The following is a 27680-nucleotide window of genomic DNA, read 5'->3' as shown; positions in this document are numbered from 1 at the left end:
CTGACCCCGGTGCTCTTTCCTGCCAAGGCAGGGGGTCGGACTAGATGATCTACCTAGGTCCCTTCCGACTCTAGCTACTATGAAACTATGAAACCTCATGAGATTCCTTTTGGCCCAATCCTCCAATTTGTCTAGGTCACTCTGAATCCTAGCCATACTTTCCACTATGTCTACTATTCCCCCCAGCTTGGTGTCACCTGCTAACTTGCTAAGGGTGCACTCTATGCCATCTTCCAGGTCGCTGATGAAAACATCAAACAAAACTAATTCCCAGGACTGACCCTTGGGGCACGCCACTTGATACTGGCTACCAACTAGACATCAAGCCATTGATTACTATCCTCTGAGCCCACTGCTCCAGCCAGTTTTCTATCCACCTTACAGTCCATTCACCCAGCCTGTACTTCCTTAGCTTGCCTGTGAGAATTCTGTGGGAGACCGTATATAAAGCCTTGCTAAAATAAAGGCATACCACATCCACTCGTCTCCCCATGTCCACAAAGCCAGTCATGTCACCATAGAAGCCAATCAGGTTGGTCAGACATGACTTGCCCTTGGTAAATCCATGCTGACTGTTCCTAATCATCTTCTCCTCCTCCAAGTGCTTAGAAATGGATTCCTTGAGGATCTGCTCTGTGGCTTTTTCCCAGGGACTGAGATGAGGCTGACTGATCTGTAGTTCCCTGGATCCCTTTTTTCCCTTTCTTAAATAACATCATCCCAAACTCTCCTACAAGTTGCACTTAAAAGGGATTTTCTTCCAACTCCTACTATGTAGAACTACATAGGTCCACTGTTGCCAAGGTCCTTCTGTGCAATCCTCCTGTGAAGGATTTGAAACTTAGTTGATATTGTTCAGAAAACAATTTAGTCTAATAACGACCATTTTGTAGTTTATCTACCCAGATGTATATTATCCCATTCATGAATTCACCAATACCTTTGGCTACAGATTTGCAGTGAACAGCATAGTTCAGGATTATGTCTACCTTTGAAAGGACTTGGACTACTCTGCTGTTTGGTATCACGTGTCCATAGTTTTGATAGGCCTTATAGATACAAAACAGCTGAGGTTATAAGAAACAGAACATGTGAACTTCAGCTCTTATTCAGAACTATTTGCTGTTTTCCAAGTTTCATCCTAATTAAGTGATCTAGGTAAAGCAAAAAAGCTCAGAGCTTCTTTAATATCTCCTCATGCACTAAAACTGAGACACAGAACCCACTACAAGGGAGGGAGCTTGCTTCAGTGACTGCCCCGTCCTGGTTGATGCCATCACTCCAACTTTGTGTCAGTCAGAATGTCTTTGTTTCTATAAGTAAAAACTGATGCACTCAACGGGCATGTCCCCATGAACACACATGTGAAGGGGCACGTGTTTCCCATGGAACAAATAGCAGCAGCACATATTTGTGCTGCTCTTTGCATCCAGATATGCCCCTGCATGCATGCTCCAGCACGCAGCAAAGGGACCCAGGTCGGGTAAGGGAGGCTGGGGTCAGCAGCTATGCTGGCCCCAGCAGCACCAAGCCAGCCACACAGAGCCTGGCCAGCAGCGTGTCTCTGGCTGGCCAGGCTCCAGTTATGCTGCTGCCATGTGCACCATGCTGTTTTTAAAGCTTTTTTTTTTTTTGACATCAAGATAACTGCCGTATTGCAAATTAGCAGCACAGTGCATGTGCATTGCGTATAGTTTGTGGTGCCTCAAACAGCTTTGAGGTTCTACAAACCACACGTGCATGCTCATGGGGATGTACCCAAGGGGCACATCTAGATGAATAAGAACATGTGTTTTGTCATGCCTCAAAGGCTCTTGAGGCACTGTAAAATGCACGCAATGCATCTAATCTGGTACTGAAAAAAAAATGGGGTGATGCGTATGGTGGCAGTGTGTGCCACCCAAAACTGGAGTCTGGCCAGCCAGAGCCACACTCCAGCTGCTGGCCAGGCTCCACACACCTGGATTGCCACCGCTGCAGTGCAGGGAGGCTCCTAGGCTCCCAGGTAAGGCTAATGAAGCCAGTCCAGGTGCCCAGCCTCCCCCTACCCCACGTGGGGTAATTTGCTGCATGCCAGGACATGAGTGCAGGGGTGTTCCCTGGGGACAAGTAGCAGCAGCACAACTATGTGCCACTGCTATTTGTCCCTGGGGTAATGCACATGTGCACTCATTTGGACGTACCCAAGAAGGCTACTTTTCAGGGATGCTTGGTACTCACTGCTCTAATAGGAGTGAAATGGAAATGAGGGTGCTCCTCACCTCTTCCCAGGCCTTGAGTGCTACAAGTGGCCATAAGCAACCTGTAAAAATAATCTATCAGTGCTGATGGTGTGCAGAAAGAAAATAACCCAGTAGTTAGATCAGTGTACAAGTAAAACTACTGGAAGGCCATCTCCTTTATTCTCCATCATGAACGCTACATAAAATGATAGCACGTTCAAAAACAGGAGAAATGAGTACGCATGAGCAATATGAATTGCTGTGATAAATGGGTGTGACTCCCACTCTATGCTGATGCAATTTATGATTTATTTGTTCCATGCTAACAAATAAATCAGGTGGATATGGAGCACACCCAGATGCAAAAGGGCATTCTGAATTCCTGAGCTTTCTGGCAATCCAACTCTGAAGAACCCAAGTACCACCACGAGTGTAGGTGGGTCAGATTTTCTTCTGTCCAGAAGACCACACTGCTGCTGTACCTTCTGTAAGAGTTTTTTATGAAACCTGTAATAGGACCCAGGTCAAAGAAACAACAAAGGACTGCATTTTCAGTTAATTCCTTAACCTGCTCCCCCTACACTTAGAAGGATTGTCCTAATCTAGGTAAGCACTAGAGAACAGAGTATCAAGAGTGTTCCCCAACTTCCCTCTTCCCTTTGCATCTCTGTGTAGCTAATGAGTACAGTCTCCTTTGAAAGAATATGCAATATTAGTGACTCCATGAGATCTAAATACCTAAAATATGTTTAGAGGAGGATTTATTTTCCTACTGAATGTGTCAGTGGAGTGGTACTAGATGATCAGACTAGGAGAGTTGCTGCTCTAGAGTGTTCTCACTTTGAACTTGTGCAAAAAAACCTGGCTGAATCAACTGGAACTAATGAACTGTTATTAGTTATCCTAACTTCATTCCCAGAAAAAATAATGGAATTATTAATTTGGGACTCCACCAATAAAGAATCAGAAGCAGAAATACAGTTGATGTCAGACAGTGTGGTTCCTTAGAAGGTGTTGTCAAACAAGCATTTAGGATAATTAACAGGGTACACACCAAACCAGGGAACAACCCATAGCCTGCAGAATGGACGCAGCCTCCAGAGCATTTGGATCCACCCTGCACAGTCATGGCCCCAGTGGCATTCAGCAACAGGGGTTGCCTACACTACACCATACTGCAGGAGGTTACCCAGGGCTTCAGCAGAGAGAGAGGTTTCCCTATACTGCGCCAGTCAGGAGGCAAAAGGAAAGGATAGAGCATGTCGAGTCCTAGCGTTCACCCAGCTCAGACTCAAGCTGGGTCATTCTAGTCCCCTGCCAGAAAACATTATCAACCCTTCCAGATTAAGAACAGTCTCACTGACAAATCTGAAAATACAGTTGTAATGGGTAGAGATCTGTCAGCAGAACTGTTGGTAGTTGGGTTCCTCAAGGATCAGTTCCAAGTCCAACATTATTCAGCATTTTCACAAATAATCTAGAAGATATTCTGGAATTTTTAAAATGAGAGTAGTTCTCCTGCTAAAATATAAGATTTAATCCAGTTGCTGGGAGAAATTCTACAACCTGCATATGTTGGAGGTCAGACTGGATTGTCTAGGGGTCTTTTCTGGCTGGAGTCTATGAATCTGTGAACTTAAGTTTCCTCTAGGGCTCCTTTTGCAATACAACCCTTCTATACAGGCCACAGTCTGGCCTACACTTAGGCAATCAGAATGCAGATGTTGTAATTGTACATGCAGACTGTGATCTGTGTATGCACCTGTGAGTTCTTTCACATGCAAATAGATACGTCAGGAAATATTAATAGAGCAAGGAAAGAACATGTGTACGAATTGACCCTAAGCGTCCAGGACTAATCACTAGACAGCTGGTTAACTGATCACTTCAAATAGCTAATTGAATTGATAGGATCTTGCAGCAGAATTAAAAGCAAGAAAAGTGTTCCTATGTCAAGATAGGGAATACACAGAAAGATCTGTAACACAAGACTAACAACACAGTAAACACCAATGTGTTTAAAGCAGTAAAAATAGCCTGGATGCTCACATCAAACTCTTCAGAGTATTTTCATGGGCATTCAAGTGCTCTAGTGTATCTTACATATGCTCAGAGTGCTAAGAGCTTTCTGTCCTGGAAACAGGCATCATGTTCACTGTCAACATTGCCTTGACCAATGAGATACTAGAAAGTACCTGAGGTGACCAATTTACTGCAAGCCTCAGAGACAATTAATAGATACAACCTGTGACCTAACTGCCTGGAAAAGATGACATAAAATCCAGGCTTCAGAAGATCTCAGTAGAAGCATGGCTCAGAAGTTTCCAAAATGCCGCAGAACCAGATGAGAGTAAATCTTGATAATTCACAAGCCTTGCAAACAACCACTCCCTCCTTGTCAAGCCAAAACAAACACACCTTGTTTTAAATAACTTTGAATTTATTTACTTTCTGGCAAAGATTAAGTGATAGATTGGTAATCACATGTCTTTGAATGTGCTCCTCTGTCTATATGAAACCATTCCTTCCAGACCGGGCCTGAGGGAAAATGGTGCCCTCAGCTAACTTGTATTTTGGCAACGCCTTCCCACCCCCAAGTCAGTGGCACTGCTACAGGCACTGCCGCTGTGTAAGGGCAAGGTGGGTAGACTGGAGCAGGTGCCCACCCTGCAGGTGCCTGGCCCGGCTCCTCCTGAATAGTACTTGGAAGCAGGGGGCACGCTAGGCAGGACTGGACACCACTCCTCCTGCCTGGGACAGAACTTGGCCAACGCAGGCCGGGCAGGGCAGGGCAGGGGAAGAGAACCAATATGTAGTTGTTTGCAACTTCTTTTTCATTATGAAAGGCATCATCTACTCAAAAACTCCTGATCACTCAAATAATGGTCTTTACAACAATTTGCAGAACTGGGCAACTTTTTGTAATTTTTTTAGTTGCTCTTGATACAAAGTTCAAAATGTGTGACAGGCTCTCCCAGTAGGTATAACAAGTACCCGGCGCAAAAGTATTATACAATCTACATTAATCAAATATGGCAAGAGTGAGGAATTGAACACCACGCTTGCTTTTACTTCCTATAATTTTTTTTAAACACTCCCTTATTTTTTGGCCCTTTATTGGTCTGTTTCTTGTAAATTCCTGTACAAGTTTCCAGACTTTCTCTCATGTTCTTTTTTTATCTTTATCAGAGGTTAGCAATGTTTTTGGACAGGATGCCAAAAACACCTTCAATCTCAACTTGTAAAATGCTGGTGTGCCAGGGACAGATGGTGGGAAATCTGCAAGAGGCCTGATTCTTGTTGTGGCAGTGCAGCCCTGGCCCCTTCCCCACCATCCACCTCAAGGCACACGTGCCAAATAAAAGGCTTTCACGTCTCACACTCTGGTACCCATGTGCAGGGTTGCTTACCCCTGATCTATACCTTTCACCTCTGTGGTAGGCCTGGCAAAGAAAAAGCTCAGCCCTGCATCCTTAGGCTGAGATTCCTGATTGAGTTTTCCACAAGAAAGAACATTTTGCCCTTAGTCTTTTTAACTGTCTCAGGTAAACAAAAACAAAAACCTCAAATGCGGTATGGAAGCTTTTCTTGCAACATACCTCACATGAACTTAATTTTGTACCCACTGACAACACACGTTTCCATTAACCCCTATAGTTCCTGGATGGTGGGCAACTTTTCTGATTAAGGATTGCAGCACTCCTAGTACTCTGCTGTTCTTACAGTCACAAGGCCAATATTCTTGAACTTGTAGTACGTGACATTAAGAAAGATATTCTACCCAAGTGCCATGGTACCATATCATCTCACACTTCTGAACACTTTGGTCACTTGCTGCCGGCTGGCATACTGAATGAAGTGCTAGTTCCTCCCATCAGCCAGGACAGAGGCAGTTGTATAATCTCTACACCCCTACTAACCAGATCCTCCTATTCTTCTAGCACCTATCTTCCCCTACCTACAGCCTCCACTCCACCTGCCGTTGCTCTCTTTCCATCATACACTCAATCAGGGTTCAGCAAAGCATATTCTTCTGCTGCCACTCTTCACACTCTACCTCTGCCTCATTAAGCTTTCCATCTCACACTGATTTACACTCTACTATCCCACTCCTGAATTATTAAAATGTTAATAATGAAGGAGACAAGTTTTCATAATAATTTTTTCCTTCAAAGAGTTTAACTTGGATCTGTTCTTTCAACATCTTCTGGCCAATAAGAAAAAGAGGATTTATCAGGTGGAATTTCATACAGTCTTAACTGCACATATGTATAATACACTGTCACTGAATTATGTACTTGCTCTACATTTAGAAGAGTTCACGATAAATATAGTAACCCAAATGTTTTGGGCAGCCTACTGAGGGACAATCTATGTTTTTCTGTACTTAAATCAGTGATATCCTCAGCTGTGAACTACTTGATTTTCTGGGTACATACATGCTACCTTGTAAACACTTCTACCCTTACTAGTTAAGGTACTCATACTGCTTCCATTGAATCCAATGAAACATTTCCCACTGATTTCAATTAAATCAGCAGTAGGGTTCTGAGAGGTGCTTAGCAGCCACGATTCCCACTGACTGCATGAGAATGGAGGGCTTTCTAGCTCTGCATCCTGATTCACCAATTGTGAGGCTGGTTTTTAATTTTCTGGAGCCAGAAACAGGAATAAAGATCTGGGAAGATACTTAAAACAGTTTTGTTTGTTTTACAGAAGAAGCACAGAACAAATTAAGCTCTACCCTTTTTGCTGCCAGTAACAACTAGCAGAAGGGGTCTATTATTGTTTGTAATACTTAAAGACCTTATTAAACATTTTGGGCAGATTTTTATCTTCTTTTGAGTTTCACAGGGCTGCAATTGAGAGCAGAATGAGCACTCTGGAACTGGTTTAATTCCCTGACCCTGATCTGTCTAGTGTTAGACTAAGGCCATGGATGGAAGTTACATTTACAGCATTACAGACTCCTTTGCAGTGCTACAAAAGTCAAGTAAACAGATGTGCACACCCCTTGGATTGCTACAGAAATAGCAAAGAATCCACAAACGCTGTGTGTGCATGTGTGTGTGGCTTTAAACATAATATTATATTAAGGAAAAAATATTTATGTACACTTATCCCATGACATTTATTTCAGGATTATACATCCTCAAAGAAGAGGATGATGGAAGCCCATTGTTTAAACCACAGCAGCATTGTTAACCAAATACCTTGGCTAATAATAAATACTTGTCAATGGCCAGGGTCAGTGCTTCTCTTGTGCTACTAAATGTATCACCGCAGTAAGCACAATGAACAATCCAAAATACAAGTCTTTAAAAGAAAATGTTTGCCAAATATGCTCCTTGTATACCACAATTACAATACTAGATTGACAGTTTGCATACAAATTCCTTCATAAATAAATCTGTTAGTACCATGGACAGGTGATATTCTGAAGATATCTAATGGACTGGACTAAGACTCAAGGGACTAGAGTTCAATTCCTGTTTTTTTCACAGACCTTCTACATAATATTAGAAAAGATACTTAATTTCCCTTGTTCTTAGGTAGTACTTTCCTACCTATCAAGGTGTTTGTAAAGATAAAATGACTTAATCATTGTAATGTGCTCAGATACCTCAGTAAATGGAGACTTTTGCACTTAACAGGCCTCTGGTTTCTAACTAATACTGGATTGCTTGGAAAAAAATCAATACTTGATTCCCTGATACTTGATACTGAAAACTGGTACTTGATTGCACAGCACAATCCATAACATTTCTCAATACTTTGCAGTAAGCAAGCCAATATGCAAGAGTATGCTGTCTAAAAGTACAAAATAAATATGACATCCCAACCAGCAACCCTTGTATTCAAGGGATGGCTAAGGGGCTTTCCTTCTGTGATAAAGTTCATTCCAGTCTCTGGTCACATCACATTGCTAAACCATGTTTACTGACTGGCCCTTGCTCAAACATACCCACAAAGCAGCTTATTTATATCTGAAGTGCTCCCAGCTGCATCAAATGGTAGGTACAGTTACAAACACTTTCCTGCCTCATGAAGTATCAACCCGAAATCAACGTGCTTTGTCTGTAAGCTTTGCTAACCCCTAGTAACATTTGAACCTAAGAGTGCCACTTCACTGACAGCAACATCAACAATTTATTAATATATATATAAAAAAGGAGAAATGTTATTAGGGCCTTTTCAGGCTTGTTCAGTTTCTTTTTCCTCTATCAGTCCTATAAAGTGACATAGGGGGTGTTATCTGCAGAAGGAGACAAGAACTAGGATTGGACTTCCAAAGAAAACTGTTGATGAAATGGCCTGTTCCCACCAAATAGTAACATCAGCTTATTCTAAGACAGTGGTCAACAACTCTGAGAGTCATAAGCTGGATGTGGCTCTCAAAGCTGCTGGGACTGGCCCACCAAGCTAGAAGGAAGGCTGCATTTCTGCCCTCACTTCTGCTGAAGCTGGGCATCAAAGAACTGCACTGGATCTGAGCAGCTGGAAGCAGCGATCACATCACTGCCATTTCTCCCCACCCCCTGGACCCTGGCTGCACCCCAGGCTCAGCTTCCAGCTGGTGAGGAACCAAACTGGGGCTGGGCAGCTTTCAGCTACACACACTGCAGCTGCGGGTGGAGGGAAGAGAGGAAGAAGCAGAAGCAGTGCAGATACAGCACCTAGTTCTCCAGCTCTGATGCAGCTTCCCATCAGCTGGAAGCTATGCTCACGCAGAAACTGGGGAATGGGAGGCTAGAAGTGGTGCCAATTCAGCTTCCAGCTGCCTAGTCCTGGCATAGGCACAAGCAAACCCCCCTTGCTGCTGACATGCTGTGGAAGCCACCCCACCCACGCTGGGCAGAAGCCAGGTCGTTACAACCCACAGCATGAAAAAATTCCAGCCCCTCTTGTAAGCTATAGTTTGTCCCCACACTGTTGGATACTTTTTCTGAAGACCTGTATATACTGGTAAGGGGAACTGTTGCTGAAATGGGCCCTGTTACATAGCAGTGTAACAGAAGTCAAGAGACCCTGTTACTTTAAGACTCCTTTCTAAGAAGGAAACAGCAGGCAGAGGCTGCAATTTGTTGTGTACAGCTGAGCTAGGGCCAGGTACATGAGAGTAGCAGCCAAGGGAAGGCCAAGATAGTGACTACAGGACTTCAAGTACATCACAGTAGGCAAAAAGGCAAAGCTCCAGGCTGGGAGAAGGACAATGAATGTGTCTCAGCTGAGCAAACTGCAGGGAAATGTGCATTGAGCTGAGGGGACACACCTGTGGCTGATCAGAAAAGCACATGACCAAAACAGGTGGAGCCCAGGGAGATACAAACTCAGCTCCAGCACAGTTGCTGTAGTCTGGATGGGAAAGAGCTTTTGCTAGCATTACCTACAGCAGAATGGAAGCTGCAGACCTAGAGAAATTCTTGGAAGGGAGCCAGCTGATTAGGCTAAGGTTCCTGTGGTAGTATAAAGCAGTGGTTCTCAACCTCTGTAGAGTCAAGTCAACCCTTGTTAGGACTTGAGGCACTGTTTAGACAATGCTAACTCTTAATTTTCACCTATTACTATGGTAAAAGAATAGAATAAGTCTTCTGTTCTGAAGATCAAAACAGGTCAGAATGTTTTTAACTCTACAACTTACATGAAATCTCTGTGTTTACTTATCTTTTCAATTGTGTTTGAACACTTAACAATGCTAACTCACATTCTATGGCACCCCTGAAAGGATCTCAAGGCACTACAGGGTGCTGAAGCACCCTGGTTCAGACATATTGATCTACTATATGGTTGGAGACTGCTTTGGTTTGGAACTTCTTCTGGTTTAACTGGTGGCTTGGAAATGACTATAAAGGGTGGATTGCAGGCCACACTGCAAAGTGCCTGGGGCACTCTGCATCTTGAGCCCTGCCCCATGCAGAAGAACAAAGTAGGCTAAGGCCAGAATCAGAAGGTTAAGCCTGACAACTACAGCTAGAAACAAGGTTAGGCAGGGGTGCTGAAACCAAGATGGGACCAAAGGCTGGAGGGCTGACAGAGGCAGCTGCCCTGCTGGGGATGGGGGCCTGGTGGGCTGGATGAGTGCATGTGAAGAGTGGCTCAAAAGGGCCTTCTACATAAAGGTAGAGTAAAACCTGTGAGGCACAGGTGTGGCTATGGGGGAAGCTATAGGCTATGATTAGGGGTGAAGACCCAGGTGGCTATATAAAGGGATGGATATCCTGAAAGGCAGCTGGTCTAGGCACAGGGCAGTGCTACTGTAGCATCAGGTGGCTTAGCCAGGGGCTTGAAAAACAAGTGACTGAGGCCAAACAGGAAGAGAGCACCCCAAGGCTCTCTCTGAGTCTCCAAAAGCAGCCTCCCAAATCTATAGGTTATCAAAAATGTGGCAGCTGAAAAGGAGGCAGTAGGCTTGGGAGGTTAAAGTCAGCAGGGCAGGACAAATTCACCTGCCAGGGGGAGCCATGGTTGTCTTCAAGGGCCAGGAAAGGGAGTGTAAGCAAGTTAGTAAGCCTGTTGTCTTGCAGGCTGGCCTTGCTGGGGGGGCTCCTCAGTTAGTTACTTAAAAGTATGTGCAGTCTGAAGATGGGTTGGTGAGCCTGCTGACTTGCAGTCTGACTTTGCCTTGTGGGCAAAGTCTGCTGGAGCTACTTGGCCAGTTCCTTGAATGTAAGCAAGTCTTACCCAAACCAATCAAAACTTGTAGCCCTTCTCCAGGCCCTGAGAAGCCCTTTTGCTCTGGCCCCTTCTAGTATCAAGCTTATCTATGTTCCAGCTGGCCTCCTGCCCACAGACCACTTCTTCCCTCTAGCTCAACTCTCCCAGTTCTTCCCTCTGGGGTTTTAACTGCCAGTGGAGTACTCAAAGGAGGTAATTTCCTGCAGTTGGACTGTTGCAACATGGCTTTTTGCTCCCACTTAAAAGGGCCAGCCTACCTTGTTACAAGGGCAATGGAAAGAAATTCTAAAATCAAACTGTTATTAACCTAGTGGCTTAACTGACTTAACCTAAACTTGAGCAATGTATAGATATCACTACATACAGAAAGTCAGAGAAGACCAGCAACTGGCATAACAAACAAAGTCTGCTTACTGTCTTTCAGTTTAAGTATATATCCAGCAGCTACACTTCAAGTGATCTTCTTTTGCTATTTTTAAGGCCAAATTCTGCACCTAGGTGTTTTCCACAACTCTATTTATCCATTAGATGAAACTCTAGCTCTTATTATGTTGAACTCTGGCTAAAGTTAGTAAGATGTGTGCCTACACATCTGGGACATAAGGCCCAGTCCTCCACCCTATTCTAGTTCTGGCATTGCCAAGTCTGAGCAAAGCAGCTAGAAACCTGCCCTAAATGGAAAAAGCAAGGTTTTCCCAGGAAATTCTCTCCAGAGATGGTAAAAGTCTAGGCCTGTGCAAAGAGCCTAGTATTCGCTTTGGATTTGGCAGATTCAGGAGACAGTGATTCAATTCACTGATTCAAATCACCATTGCAAATAGATTCAGCTGAATCCAATTCTGAGATCTGGCTGCAGCCCAATCTCTGAACTGTCCCCATCCCCTGCCGACTCTCAATGGCTGCCCCACCCATTCTCCCAGCCCTCTACAAAAAGCCTATATTCACTAGCTGCTGCTAGGGGATGGATGGGTATACTGCCTCATGCTGCATGAGGCTCTGCCATGAGCCTCCCAGCCTACCCCAGCTCCTAGCCTTTTAAAATAAAAAAAATAAAAAAGCCTCAATGCACTAGCTGCTGCCCCTTAACTGCCCTGCCCTGCCCTGCCCTGCACTGCGGGGCGGGGGGGGGTGTTCTGCCATGAGCCCCCAGAACCCATGAGGCTACTGCAGCAGCTGGTAAGTCCAGAAGGGTTTTGGCTTTTAAAGGGCCAGGAGCTGGGCTAGGAGAGTGGGCAGGGTTTGAGGGGCTCATGGCAGAGCCCCCCACATGCTGTGAGGCAGTGGGGATCACCCCTCTGCCTTGCAGCAGCCAGTGAGTGGGGGCCTTTTCTTAAAGAGCTGGGAGCTGGAGCCAGGGATGGCACCCATGATAGGTCCTGCCAGCAGTCCCCCCCCATGGTCCCCTCTCCCCAACTTACCAGCATGGAGTCCAGCTCCAACTCCCTGCTCCAGCCAGCAGGAACTTCCTGAATTGCTAAAGCTCTGCGAATGTTTTACGAATAGATTTGGAGAGCTTTGAATCAATTCAGACCTTTTAATTGGTCTCCTGATTTGATTTGGAGATTTGGCCACTGCATCAGGCCGAATCTCCTCTGAATCCAATCAGCACCCGAATCTTTGCACAGCCCTACAAGTGACTACAGTTGGCTCTACTCCCTAACCTATTTGCATATCTGAGATTCAGAGAGGAATGGGGAAGTGTGCCACAAGCAGAGTGTAGAGGAGTTTACAAGATTCTCCACTGGCAGAGTACCTGGCTCCAGCCAAATTAAATTGCAGAGCTGTGTCTGTACCTGCCTAGCCAAGGATTATGGGTATCTGAAGGTAGCAAAGAGTTCATCTGCACTAGCAGCAAAGTTTATGCAGTTGATCTGATGGCCAGACTCTGGACTCAATCATTTGAATGGTCTGATTCCTTAGAGCAGGAAAAAAATCTTTCTGAACTGGGGCAACACTTGACCATGTCATACCTCAGTAAAGACAAGGTTGAAACTTAAGAAGTCTTTGGCCATAGTTTAAAATATTTTTTTAATAAAGTATAGGTCATGGTTTTGAATGTTTTACTTGTTTTATTAAACAAAAGAAACATTTTCAGTACTTTTCTGAATTTGTAGTCTTTCCTGTAAGTAGGAAAGAACAGTTCCTCTTTTAACAACTGAAAATAAAGATCTGACTTAACATATATTTGCAACATTTAAGAACTATTTCTACCCTTTGCCACCAGTGTGCTTCTTTCCAACCAGAGCTGAGGTATTTTTTTTTTTTTAAAGATTAAATAATAACTACGAAAGGCATAACATTGCTTATCTGGAATTTTGCTCTTCTAAATTGTCATGCTAAAAGCAAAGGTTGGATTTGACTTCCTTTTTAGCAATCATTTCAGCAATCTAGACAGGATGCAGCTAACTGCAGTACATTTTTATACATATCTGCACTAGCTTTAAAATAGCCCTTTTCAGCACTGATAGTAGCCTCCCTAACTATGGCAGCCTGGAGCTCAAAGCATCCTGACTGCTCAAATGTTTATCCAGCATCTGAGACAGGCTTTAGTCAATACTGAGTTCTGGGCTGTCATGGTTAGATTGCAATTTGTGTCAAATATAGCTGATTTAAAGCTGGCTCGGCAGAGTCTATATTACATTTTTACTTTCAATCAGGGAGGTTAGGATAGATTCTTTCCACATCCTTTCTAAACACTACTGATCTAACAATCAAATTGTGCATGAAATCAGTTCATGATTCAGAACTATCAGGGACTGCATTTTAAAAGACCTAATCTAATGACAGTGTTTTCTTTAATTCTACTGAGCTTGGACCTGTATTTTTGAGAACTGTATTTCTGATAACTTTTTTAGTCAGATCTGCATTCCCTGCATATTCATTCATACCTACTGACCTCGGCAACAAAAATATGTTTCCTAAGTAAAGTTCTTATTCTTGATGCTATAGATCCCAGCTCTGGGAGACTCAGCTGGATTCCATGCTACTGAGGGCAGAATTGGTTTGCTGAATCCCTGTTAAATTGTGAGGACATGCAAGCCAGAAAGGAATCTACGTTTTTGTTTTTTATTTCAAAACATGCTCAAATTTACAAGACTGAAAACTAGAAAACTGGTTTTGATTTCTTGTCACCTTGCTTTAAATAACAGATTTTCCTGCCATGAAATGCTACTGAACAAAACATAATTTCAACTGTGATTCTACATCTAAACAGAAAGCAATAATGTGGAGGCAAGATCTACAGCTTTAAACTTTTATTCAAAGGATAGCATATACAACAGTGCACTGTCCCCTACTACTTCTACTATACTTCACTGAAGCCCTTTTGCTGTTACTATTACTTTGTAGCACTTGGTATGTTCACAGAACAAGACACATTCATTATCTCAGTGAAACAGAACAGCAGGAAATACATATTATCTTTCCCATATTACAAACCAGAAGCCTGAGACAAAGGCATATATCTAGGGCACCTAATTGTACAAAGTTGCAATACACAGCACAAATGGATTTTTGTCCTTCAGTTTACTTATTAAAGAAGTAGGGACATTATATTTTGTCTTATTAATATTTCCACAGTATTTTTAATGAGAACATTATAGGACTTGATTCTTCACTGCTTTCTCTCAGAAGGCACAGCCAAAACAAAAGGAAACAGATGGCTTCAGATAACCATTACCCCTTCTGGATTTTAGCAAGTTCTGTGTTGGCTCCCAGCAGAAATTAGAACAGATACAAAGGTTTCTGCTCCAACCCAGTGACTGGTTTAATTCACAGGAGCCCTACCAGGGCTGTATATCCTCACAATTCTGAGGTGTAGGACAGACTGCTTAGCCTTGCCAGAACCCAAACACATGCCTACACCTCCGGCTCCAAGAAAAGACAAAGCCCTATCCCACTCATGCACTGGAGATGCATTCAAGTGGCCACTGCCCTATTTCTAAACAAAAGCAGCAATATAGAGGCCATAGAGGAGGGCCTAGAGGAAAATTATTCAATACATCTATCTTTTCAATACCAGCTTAAATTTATAACCAAAAATGAGCTCTGCTGACATGTGGTCTTCCACAAAAGTGAATCTGAATTAACTGTTAAAGTAATTTAATTAGGCTGTGTCAAACTTGCTGTGTGGAGTCTAACAGAATTTTTAAAAGCCGTTATTTGATTTAGTTAACTTAATTTCACTTCCAAAATAAACAAAGCTATCAGATTAAAGCTACGTCCTCTCTGAATAAGACCATCTACATGGGAGTTTAATTCAGTTTAAAAATCATGCCTTTCATTAATTTAGATTAACTTTCATGAACAGCCATTTGTAGGCAACCCCCAAGAAGATACCCTGCAATCCATATCTGGAATGTGTCATATCTATAATTCAGAGGATTTGTTAATGTTATAAAACTGGAGTGGAAAACTCTATCCCAAAAATAGATTGCCCCAATAAGCCCTTTCACACTTACCTTTCTCACATTATAAAAGTCCCGATGGGGATTACTCTTCAGTTCTTTGAATTCAGACATGTCATTTAACATCTCATGTAAACTGAATTTAGATTCTAAAAAATTCAGCCTTCGATGGCAATATGTTTTTCTGCAGGGGAAAAAAGATTATGCTTTGATTATGATCAAATTAAAAAGAATTCAAACATACAGAATAAGTTGTTTTCATAGTAAAAACAGAAATGAGATTACCCACATCATCTTTCCTATGTTTTTTTATAAATATTAAATGTTAAGAAACTTCAACATGGTCTAAACCCATCACTTTCAAAGCTTGCCAGATCTTTGGGAAAGCTTTTATTTAGATTAAACCGAACAAATCTGATGGAATATACTACCCTTCAGGAGCTGGGGACACTCAAAAGAGTATAGACAAGATTTCAACAGGCTACATTGATTAAGTATTAAAAAATAATGTTCAATGAGCTGTGGTTTAGCAAAAGTAGTAAATGGCAGAAACTCAGTGGCTGGGAACCGGGAAACAATGTGATGTAGAAAATTCATGAGACAAGGTTAACAAAAAGAGTTTACTTAGGTTGGTCTCTGTTGACAATAGGTAGGTATCAGAGTGGAAGAGCCTAACTATAAGCAGGCATATCATTTTTCCACTGAGTAAACAGGAATTTAAATGCACCTCAACAAATAGTTTGGGATGTTTGTCTCTCCCGCAGCTGTCCAACTGGTGGCTTATGGGCTGTATGGTCCCCAGGCTTCCCCGACTGCTGTTCCCTTCAATGTTCTGGCTGCTCCTGCAGCTGTAGTCTCCAGGCTCCCCCATGCTCTGGGTTTTGCTTCTTGCCTCTGCCCCCAGGTGACAAGGCAGAACAAGACACCATGGCTCAGGGCAGCTGCAGTGCTTGGGGAGCTCACAATGCAGTGTAATGGGGGAGTTAACAGCCAAGGAGGTGAGAGGAGGCCACCCATCCACCTGGACAGTGCAGCAGTAATGGGGCCACCTGCCCACATGGTGCTAGGAGACTTTTCAGCTGGGAAGATGAAGGTAGGGATCCATGGCCCTTACTGGTGCCCCTGCAATGTGGAGCTCCTGTTGGTTTGGCCATGTGGTGCATTGTTCCCAAACACTATGAAGTTAAACAGACCAGGTATAACAGTCCATTTAAAAAAAAGGTTGCTCTGTGAGTTTGCAAAGGAGGCACAAACAACAGGCAGATTTAACTTCACCGCTGAACAAGACAGAAGCAAAATTCAACATCCTACCTTCAATCAGACACCATCAATTAACAAACCTGCTTCTGCCTATTGTTTGTGCCTCCTTTGCATACTCACAGATCAACCTTTTTTTAAATGGACTGCTAAACCCAGGGGATTCCTACCATCTTTTAACTCCCCTGTGCAAGATGAAGTCTCATTTCTACCTGGGAGAACTTTTACAATCTTTCAATTCTCCTTTGCTTGAGGAAGGGTGTTTGGCCCAAAAGCTTGCAAAGAGAGAACATTTTTTGATACTATTTAGTTGGTCTAATAAAAGATATCACCTTTACCACAAGAGTTTTGTTTGCCTATGATTTGCATCTTAATTTCTGAGTGATGTAACCTTCCTTCTAGGACCAGGCTGTCCAACTCAGTCTCACAGGCCACAAGGGGCTGATATGCAGCCCCTATACTCCAGTCCATCCACCACTCCCTCCAACTACTCTAGTTGCTGTTGCCCTCTGCCCCACCCCCACCCCCAGATCTCTGGGCTCCCCCTCCTCCAGCTGCCACTTGCTGGCCCCACATGACTCAAGGAGCCCACAGCTTAGCAGGCCGGGAGACCCTGCCCAGCATAGGAAGCATCCACATGGCAGGGCTCAGCAAGGTGCCACTGGTGTCAGTGTAGCATGGGGCCTGTGCAATCTCCAGCCCACGCAGGTGCAGCCCTCAGTAACTCCAAAGCTGGACAGCCCTGATCTAGGGAATGTGATGGCTGTAAGAGAGGCAAAACATTTGAAAGGATAACCCAAATGGTTCCTTTGTTCCAGAGTCCCAGACCAGGACTTTTTGGAATTGCACTGGATGGAGTTCTCCTCTTTATTTGGGGCTGAAGTATTATGAGTCTATCATCCCATAATATTACCCTGCTTCCTGACTAAAGACTGGTAAGTGTAATATTTAATTTTTTTTTAAAAAAAAGAGCACACAATCTTGGTTCATTAATTGAAAGAAAAAGCTAACGCTATTTGGACAGTCATGGTGATATTCAAGTTTTAACTCCCACACCTCAAAAGGTTTGGTTCAGATTAGGCTCAAATCTTGTGGAGGGAGGAGAGAGGAAAAACATATTGGGAAACGTACGTTGGACCATCTGCAATAAGAGCAAGAACATGGCTGAGGTCAAGTGTGTAGGTCTCCAGGTCAGGATATGGCAAGCTCCGAGGCTCGTTCAGTCCCATCATTTCTTTGTTGTCATAAACAAATGGAATTCCTCCTTTCATCTTGACAACATAATCCAAGTTGTCTGGAGCGTCATCAAGGTTATAAGGATCTTCTAGTTCTTTTGGGGGAGGATGGAAATCTGTGAAGCAAGGTTGATGGCACAACAGGTATCTTAAGAAAAAGGCAACCTATTCAAAAAATAATTACAGCAGGGCCATTTTAGATTCTAACAGCTAATCTATCTATTAAAGCCACAGAATCATAGAAAAGTAGGCCTGAAAAGGACCTCAGGAGGTCATCTAGTCCAACCCCCTGCTCAAGGCAGTATCATCCCTATCCAAACTATCCTAGATAAGTGTTCATCTAACCCAGGGGTGGCCAAGATGCAGCCTGTGGACCAGCCCTGTATACCACTTTGGGCCCACAGGGCTGGATGAATTGGGCACCACCAACCTAACCTGTTCTAAAAACTACATTAACCACCTAGTTGAGTGAAGCACCTTGATCCCAAACACCAGAAACACCCTAACCTGCTATAGGGGAAGTATGGAGAAGAGGGCACTATCCTCGCACTTACGGCAGGCAACGGTGGAGGCATTGGGGCTGGCGTGGGACACTTACCGGAGGTAAGCTATGTGCTCCCAGAGGCAAGACAGGGCTGAGGGCTGTGGCTGGGAGCTGGCACAGGGGAATTGCTCCGCTTCCCAGCCCTGACACTATGTGCCTCCTCGCTCCCAAAGGCACAGCGAGGCAGGGACAGGGGCTGGCACAGGGTCCACCAGCTCTGGGGAACTGCTCTGGGGGCTCTGCATCACCTTGGGGAGTGAGGCACATGGCATCAGGGCTGGGGAGCAGAGCAGTTCCCTGGAGCTGGCAGAGCCCACAGAGCAGTTCCCAGCCCCCATTCCCACCTCGCCATACCTCTGGGAGCAAGGAGGCACATGCCATCAGGGCTGAGAAGTGGAGCAGTTCCCCGGAGCTGGCAGAGCCCGCACCAGCCCCCATCCCCACCCTTGCCTCGCCTCACCTCACCTCAGGGAGGAACTGCTGCCTGTCCCACTTTAGTACTGAGGATCTTACCTTCAGTAAGTGTTCCACACTGGCCCCACTGCCCTTCTTAGTTACTGCATTGCACTTCAGAAAGCTTTGTACAGTGTATATCATTTATAGCTGATTAAATAGTTAATTTAAAAGCTTTCTAAAGTGCAACGGACCAAGTCGAATCTGATTTTCCCATAGAAACAATGTTATAATAGGGAGTTATGTTCCTTAATTTCTATTTAAAAAAAACCCTATTATAACATTGTTTCTATGCAAAAATCAGATTTGACTTGCATCGTTTTGACTTATAGCGCCTTTTCCAGGAACGTAACCCGCTGTAAGTGCGAGGACTGCCTGTATTACTTGTATTTTTCAAGTAATATGACTATTCCTCTGAAACGTTAATGCTCCCAATCACTATACCAGAGGACAACCAATAAAATTGTTTATTTTCATCCAGGATTATAGTTGAGAATGTTGTTTGGTTCAGAGAGCCTGTGTAGTTTGTGCTTCTTTTGTTTCCAGGGTTATAATAAAATATGATCCACGCCTCTCTTTCCCTCATTAGTAAAAGTATAACTACAGTAATATCTTCTTTAATATTTTTGTAAAAAAAAAAAAGAAAAGTAATATTAAGAAACTTCAGCATAGTCTAAACCTATCACATTCAAAACTTGTCCAATCTTCAGGGAAGCGTATATTCAGATGTGAACTTTATAGTTTAAGTTCCCATCTTGCGTGCAGATGAGAGGAAAACATTTTTAGATCCAAAAAAAGCTACATTCAGGATAGGAAACATCAAAGAAACCAAAAAATGGTATCTATACCCTGTTAAGGTAGGGTTTCTATTTAAAAAAAAAAAAAAAAGTCATATTTGCTTACCTGGACATACTTCATCTTCGATCTTCCAGTTTTCATCTTGCATAGTACACAAATACTGCGATGTTGTCCTTGGAAAGCGATGGTAGGCAAGACGTGAATACTTCTCTCGAATGAGTAGAGCTTTCACCAGGCTCTTGGCAGCCTGTTCATAATCATCAACTGTAACCTTAAAGGGAAGAAAAAAGAAGAATTAAAAATGGAACAGCTACAAGCATTGGTTTTAGTCAGTAACTTTAACTCATTTCAGTAATAAAAAGATAGTATTTCCAAAAGTGTAAGTATGCCCAAGGTCATAAAGGAACTCAGAGACAACATCCTCAGTTGAAGTCTAATGCCTTAAACACAAAAGCATTCTTCCCCACCATAGGGTGTGAACTTCCAGAGGCACAAATTTGTGCCGCTGCTTTGTGTCCCATCACACGCTCCTGCACGTGCACTTTGGAACACAGCAAATTGTCTCGAGTAGGGATAAGGGAGGCTGAGGCCAGCACCTGTGCTGGCCCCAGCAGTATTACTTGGTGTCCTGGTGCAGTAGGAGCACAAATCCAACATCATTGAGCCTTGCCAGAAGCCAAGGTGCTTCTCTGGACAGCCAGCCCTCCATTTATTCTGGCACATGGTACAGATGTATGGTCTCCACTGCTTTTTTTCCCCCCAGAGTTTTTTTTTTTCTTTTATATACCAGGCAAGGCACATTTTAGTGTTCCAGAAGTGCAGTTTGTGGCACCATAAACCGCACACACCTGCATGTCTCACTGTGTATTTTTACATCTTCTATCTTCATATGCTAACACATCTTTAATGCCTTGTTACATTTTGTTTCTTTATTTACCAATTAATATACACACACAAATGATTGAGAACATATTCTGCCTCATCACACCCTGACATCTCCAATAACTTTAGTAGCCACTGTACAATTGTATAATAATATGGGGTCATAATATACAATCATTCCACTGTTCATAGTCATGAGGGGTTTTTTCTGGATAAAAAAGAAAAGATTTCTTACCCCTGCACAGTAATCCCCACTAATTGCAACTCTCTGAAATTCTGGTACATTGTACAGCACTGGGACTTGCTGAAAAGCACCTGGAACAACTGGAGTTGCAGGAGACAGAAATGAAGTATTTGATGGTGCCTTTCCTTCTTGGTTTGGAATTTGTAATGACAAGGACTGGGACCGAATCATCTTGAAACTTTTTTTCCTAGGAATCCATGACATAAAAAGATAAATATGTCAAAAAACAAATGATAACAAGGAAGTCTTTTATTCTAGGAAGCTTTCTATAGTGTGACAAATAGTTTACATTATTGGAAAATGTTCGTTATAAATATTAACAAGTTTGAAATGTTTAGTCTATTGATAATTCTGACATACGCAGCATGATACACACCATGCAAGTACCATGCACTCAGCCACACACAATATGCCATTGCTATTTGGAAAACTGATCGCTTAAAGCTGGTGTAAAGATTTCTTTTTTGCATGTCTCATTGAAATTAGGTCTGACAGTCACTGCAATGAGTAAAAAGGTGTCCGTTCCTGTTAGCAAGAATTGAAAGAGTTCTTCCTTAAAGACTTTCTTAAAGTATTTTATAGGAATTTAATAGTGACAAACAGCAAAGTAAATAGGTATATACTAGGAAAAGCAAATGATTATGTGCTGTCAAGTAATTACATAGGCTTTTTGATTCAAAGTAAAACCTGCAGGACTTAGAAATTTTCTAGTTGATAGAGACAAGACCTGTATTTCACTTCAAAAATAAGTGTATTTCTTATGTGGTATATTGAAAGAAATAGGGGCTAAATCTATAAACGAAAATATAGTTTTAGCTGGCATCATTCATCAGGGCCTAGCCGTACTCAAGTCAAGAGTTTAGCCATTTGCTTCACTGTGGGGCTTTATACACTAAACAAAAATCTTGGTTTTTAATCACTAGTATATCTGTGTGAGGTTTACAGTATAAAATTAGTAAGAGAGACTCTCATAAAGGGCAAATCTTATATTGTACATATAGCTAAATTAATCTGCTGTGTGACATTTTTGCAATGTATTATATTGCTGTACATTTGTAAAGTACTTGAAATAAAAAATTACTTGTTACCTATGCCACACTGACTACCATCTGTGCTTAAAACTAATTTCACTTCATAATTTTATAAGCAGCATGCCAAAATTGTTTAATGACCTTAGAGAGAGATTTTGGCAGTCTTACAAATATAGGTACCTATCACTACTGCCTAATAAAATGATCCCTGATAAAACTTGCCACTTGTTTCAAGAAACGTAAGAGTGTCCTTCTTCCATTCAATGTCAATAAGAGCCCTTAGAGAGAAACTGGATTCTCAGGTCTTTCCATTAATTCCAAGATGGTTTTCTCCTGTTATGCTTAACATTTGCAACATAAATGCAGTACTGGCCAATTCAACAAACCTTGCTTACATCAATAATGAAACTCATCTCTGGGAATGGCTCCACAGAAACTGATATCAACACTTGTATAACTGAATGCAGAACTGGGCCCTACATATTTTTCAGTCACTGAAAGATAAGAATCATTATTAGTCCTATCCCCCATAAGCTATAGCATCCAACTTCCTGCCATTAGACATGTACCAAAGCACAGAGTGAAAATATTTTTATAAAACGTTCTCCTACATTAAGAAATTTAAATGTGGTGTTTTTCTTCCCTATGAGAACAAACGTGTACAAAATGGTTGCCTAAAAGTCAACTTCTTCTTTCTGCGTTCTTATTCCTTATATGTTTATGCTAACTGGAGAACCCATGAATTTAAAGCTCTGTGAATCGACATCAAAATATCTCAGCCAGTATCTAATCATTCTCTTCCTTTTCTCCCTTCATGTGGAAAAAGCAACTCACACAAAGGAAAAACTCCCACTGAGTATTTTTAGACTATCATGTTATATGTTTTATAGATGATGATGTCATTTAATAACCTGCTTTAAGTCAATTACATTTTTCAGTTTCTCTGTCTATAATAAATGTCAAGCCTTTGCTGGCATTTTTTTTTTTTTTTACAGAGAATACACAACCATTTGAGACTGCTGTCAGTTTTTATATATTTTAAAACACTCACCACTGTCTTCTGAAAACATTCTTTTCATTCTCACAAATGCAACTTCTTTACGTATGATGCTGATTATTTATACTGAAAGAATATCAGAGTGCATTTATATCTCAGTTCCTATGCTGTCTGGTAAGTCTGCCTACTGGGCATACCAGATGGATTGCTAGAAGCGCAATTCAGGGTCTGCCTCTCAGTCCAGGCTCTTTCCATAACTCCTTAGGTCATACCCAGATTATCTGCAACAGGGACTGTAAAGGGGCATTACAAAGCCTGGCCAATAGCCAACACATGTCCTACATCTCAATACACCTACACTCAGTGACCCTGAAATAGACTCATTGTGTAGTACTGGCACGTATTGTTTCCATCCCAAGTGGACCAAACATGGTGGGAGTGATGGGCACCTGCAACAGTCTTTGATTCTTACAAAGTGGAACAAATGGTGATCACCTCTCAGAAGGTCTTAAAGTTTTATTGTGCCCCACTCAGAACGTGACCAAGCCAATCCAGAACTGCTTTGCACTGTATGCATATCCTTTCTGGGTATAGGGTGTATTGCAGTTTGCCCTTTGGTCTCCATTCATGCTCCTTTGGTAGTTATTTGTGTTCTGTAATATGTATTTATAGGATAAGGAATCTTTTGAAAGGTCACCGGCTAGCAATACCACAATTATAAGGTGTGCTTTAACAACCCAACAGTGCAAGGGCCTGTAAAGAGCTTGAAAGCAATAAAGAGCCAAAGATGGGAATAAAATAAAGACAATACATATTTAATTCATACCTCAAGGTACAAATGTGCAGCAAAACATTATGTAGTTCTGAAGCACACAATACAGGCTGCTGACAAGCATCTCTTTTGTTTCACTTCTGCACTGAAATATCATGGATAGTTACCATGATATTTGTGATGCGTGTCTATGTGCCATTCATGAAAACAGTGACTACTGAACAAACCTTTTAGCTGTCTCCAGAGACTGTTGTTCTGCCAACTCCTTCTGCAGTTCTCTTTCCTTAGCCTCTGTCTGCCCAATAGGACAGTCTTCAGGCACACTGAACAGTGACAAGGCATCTTTGCTGTCTTCTTCTCGGAGAACTTTAGCAAACACCTTCTCTGCTAGAAGCCGCACCTGCTCATCAACTTCAGAAATGTTCAGCTTTGGAAATTGTCGAGGCATCTCAGCTAAAAAATAAGTCAAAGAATTATAACTAAAACTTGCAAAAAACACTAACTTTTCACAGCACTTGTATTGAAATTAAGGTCAATGTAGAGGGTGACCAGGATTTGTACGCAAGAAAAAAGGGAAGTCGTTGGACAGCTTTATCTGGCAGGTCAGAACTAACTTGTGAATTATAAATATGGTGAATTCCCTCTATTTGCATGACTTTGTTACTTTCCAAGGGAAGTATGTTTTCCAAGGTTTAAGTTCAACTAGAAACAAAAACCATAGCCCTATGTGAAACTGAATGACATACACATGGCAGAAGTTAAGACAAAGATTTCTACTGTTAAGTAATTCTGTCCTGAAAACTCGCCAAGTGTAAAATATCATCTTCTATTTATCTTCTGGATTATTCTTAGAAGAATACAGAGAAGGCAAGTATCATGATGAATAAAGAAATTTATTTATATTTTCCCATGTGATTCAGGTACACTATGTGGCATATTACTGAGCATTCTCAAATGTATGTACCTGTAAATTTATTGAAACTGGGCACTAGAAATGAGACAGTTTTTTTAGCAGTGTCATGCATACTCAGCAGAGTAAGTTATACGTATTCATTCTGAACAGGAAATTAACAGATTACAGAGTTGTACTAGTGCAGACTTGCTTTTTATTCACCTCCTTGTCTGTAAACAAATTCTAAAGCATAGACAAGTTGAAAAATGGTTTAAATGCCTCTCTTGTTAATCCCTTGTTTACCTTAGATAACGTAGTAATAGAGATGTTCAGTGGAAGCAGCTATGTGGTAGGAGTTAAACTGCTATTCATCTCAGTGAAAGTTTTTAATTTTTTTAAGGGCTCGTATCCTGCAATTATGCTACACATCAGGAGGAGGCAGGGTATGGACTGTAGGTTTTTTTTAATTATTGCTTTTAATGTTATGCTTACAACTTAACATCCCTATTTAAGTGGTCTTCAATTATTATAACATTTTGATTTTATTAAGGCTGCACTACAGTAGACAGTATCTTTATTCTGCAACTCCATAAATTCACTGGCTTATGTATAACTCATTCAAATATATTAGCCCTAATCAGGAATTTGACAAACAGGGTAGTAATTCAAAGGGAAAAAACAACTCTATGCAAACTATTGCCCAACAGCACTTAAAAATACTTTATAGGGAAATATGTTAAATGCCTTGATAGGTGCTGTGACAAACCAGATTCCATTCTGATTACATATGTTAAAAATAGAGCTGAGCAGGAACTAAAAAAATTGATTCAAGTGCTGCCAAACTTTAGGAAAGTTCAGATCTGAACCCTACATTTTAGAATTCTTTCTGATTTAAAAATTTTTATTTAAAATCTATATTTGGTTACTGTTTGTTATATACTTAAATCTAGCATGGATCATGACAATTATCTACCCACAATCCATGATTTCTCAGCCCTCGCATTACAATATTTCTGAAAGCATGATGCGGGCATTTAGATATTTATATGTAATCCATCTGATATGTGATCTTGTTGTTCTCAGTCTAAAAGGTTTTTCCAATAAAACATCCACCTGTTTTCAGAGTTGTTTTGAAAATAATTTTTGCTTTTAGTCTCATTCTTTAAAAAAATGACATACTTATCTTATTATTGTAATATATTCTATAACTTATAAATGATCTACAGGATATTGTTATTCTTCTTTTGAGTTACAGTCACTAGAGAGACTGCTACATCAAGTGAACTGTGGATCTGATCCTTTGTCAATGCTCTTTTCCTCATGTCTAGCAGCACTGTATGATAACCAAATATTAAACGTTCACAAAACAGTTATAATCAGTAACAAATTTTATAACAGGTAGCCTAGTATTTAAATGACAGTACAACATACTGTCTTAAAAGCATCTGATCTCAGTTCACTGAGGTTTGAAAACAAGAAGCTGAAGCCATGGGAGTCTTTCAACTGACCTCAGTAGACATAGTTGTCAGCAACAGTTACTGACACATATATGTGCCAGCAATAAGGTCTTCCTAAGCAGCCTCAGCTGGTGTTGAAAACAGGTTTTACAGCTAGTAAATCAGCTCCATTAAGGGTGTGAGCAATCCCAGCAGAAAATGATTCTGTCTTTTATATAAGTCACTAGCTGAAGATGACAAGGGAGGACCTAGAGCTGAATAATAATTAATGTCTGATCACTCTCCCAATGAATCATGGTCTTTGTTGCAAAACTGTGTTAAAGTGAAATTCAGTAGGAAATATTTTCCAGAATAAACTACTTTATGGTACTTTGTTACTCAGCATGCATCAGGTATACAAGTGTGAGAGGGAAGGATATATTAAGGGTGATACCTTTTACTGTGCCAGTTATGTGGTTGGGATAAAATTAGACAAGCTTTCAAATGCAAGTCATTCTTCCTTGGGTCAGGTGAGGAAGACTGACCTGAGGAAGCATGTCATACATTCAAAAACGTTGTCCAACTTTATCCCAACTACACAGTTGGTCTAAGAACAGATCTTACCCTACAAAATAACTTCTGGACCACCATGGCTGGTCTGTCACTCTTATGCTTTGGATATCTGAAGTGATTTCAGGTCACTAAATCATAGCAACAATGATGTAACAAAATGTCAGAAGTTACACATATGGCCAGCTAATATTTTGTGCTGATGCTAAAGGGTCTCTCAAGACCTGCTCCTGCATTCCCCACTCAGGCGAACAGGAGATTCAAGTGGGGGACGTTGCCAAGGCAGGGTCATTTTCTTCGCAGCAAAAGTTCAGTTTACATCACTGAGGGAGATGGAGTCAACATAAAGATATCCAAGGCACACTTCATACAGTATTCATGCAAATACCAGTAGCAGTCTCCTCAGGCAGGGCAGGTGACACGTTCACATCTCCACGTTCACGGATTTATAAAACCGGTTGCAAAAGAGGCTGTTTCCCAGACCTCTAGCCACTGGAGCAGCGCTTCTCAGCCTTTTTTTTCTGTGTTTTTGTTTTTATGCCAGGTGCGCTAGAGACACCCCAGGCGCTGAGGGGGTGGGGGAAAGGCCAGCTCTTGGCTTACGCTCATTTCCTGAGTGCAGGCGCAATTCTTCTGTAGCAAAGGACTCGGGCAGGGCGGGAGCCTGTTTGTCAGCCTCCTGCGCTACGGGGCACCCCCAAAAGGCTCTCGAGAGCCTGGCTGGGAAGCGGGGGGCTGCCAAGTCCCGAGGGAGGAAATGAGGATGGGAGAGGTGTGCCGGGGCTGTGGCTTTCAGTCGGCAGTCAGAGGAGCAGGGGCACCGGGCAAGAGAGGCTTGAGGGGCCGCCTGCGCGCTGGGACTTACCGAGAGCCATGCTGGGCAGGCAGGGCAGGAGGCTGAGGAGCGGCGGGGGGGGCGGCTGCCGCATGCAAGCAGCCCGCGTTGCCGCAGTGCCGCCCTTTATGGCCGGCAGCATCCCGACCCCCTCCTGCCCGCCCGGCGGCCCCGCGGGCAGCCCGCCAGCCCCTGCACGGGGGGCCGCCCTTGCCCTTGCCTTTGCCCTTGACCCCCCGCCCCCCCACCAGTGCTGAGCGGGGCAGCTACCGCGCCTACCTGGGCAGCTCCGCTGGCGGGGACTCAGCGCCAATGACTTGAATGGAGCCGGGCCCGGCCGCTCCTCCCCGGGTGCCGGCAGCTCCCGCCCCGCTGCAAGCCGCCTGCGAGCCAAGGAGAGCCCTGGCGGCGCCTGCTGGCCGCTGCACCG

General features: G+C 42.6%; 1 protein-coding gene and 1 long non-coding RNA gene across 2 annotated transcripts in view; one reads left to right on the top strand and one right to left on the bottom strand.

Annotated features, from left to right (window-relative positions):
• The window catches only part of LOC109321512, an 8733-nt gene extending 4706 nt beyond the window's left edge, over window positions 1-4027 (top strand). Inside the window, exon 3 of the long non-coding RNA XR_002104071.1 lies at window positions 2561-4027. This is a non-coding gene — a long non-coding RNA (uncharacterized LOC109321512). The remainder of the gene's footprint in view (window positions 1-2560) is intronic.
• The window catches only part of AMPD3 (adenosine monophosphate deaminase 3), a 50875-nt gene extending 23239 nt beyond the window's left edge, over window positions 1-27636 (bottom strand). The window contains exons 1-6 of the mRNA XM_019552243.1: window positions 27530-27636; window positions 23745-23970; window positions 20709-20904; window positions 19697-19862; window positions 17693-17912; window positions 15359-15488 (exon numbers count right to left, since the gene is read on the bottom strand). Coding sequence (XP_019407788.1) covers window positions 15359-15488; window positions 17693-17912; window positions 19697-19862; window positions 20709-20904; window positions 23745-23965 — 933 coding nt within the window. The 5' untranslated portion in view covers window positions 23966-23970; window positions 27530-27636. The remainder of the gene's footprint in view (window positions 1-15358; window positions 15489-17692; window positions 17913-19696; window positions 19863-20708; window positions 20905-23744; window positions 23971-27529) is intronic.
• Window positions 27637-27680: the final 44 nt, after the last annotated feature.

This window comes from Crocodylus porosus, unplaced genomic scaffold (assembly GCF_001723895.1).
Source record: "Crocodylus porosus isolate Cpor-Errol unplaced genomic scaffold, CroPor_comp1, whole genome shotgun sequence".
Lineage (NCBI taxonomy): Eukaryota > Metazoa > Chordata > Crocodylia > Crocodylidae > Crocodylus > Crocodylus porosus.
This window is presented reverse-complemented; position numbering and strand designations above follow the sequence as displayed.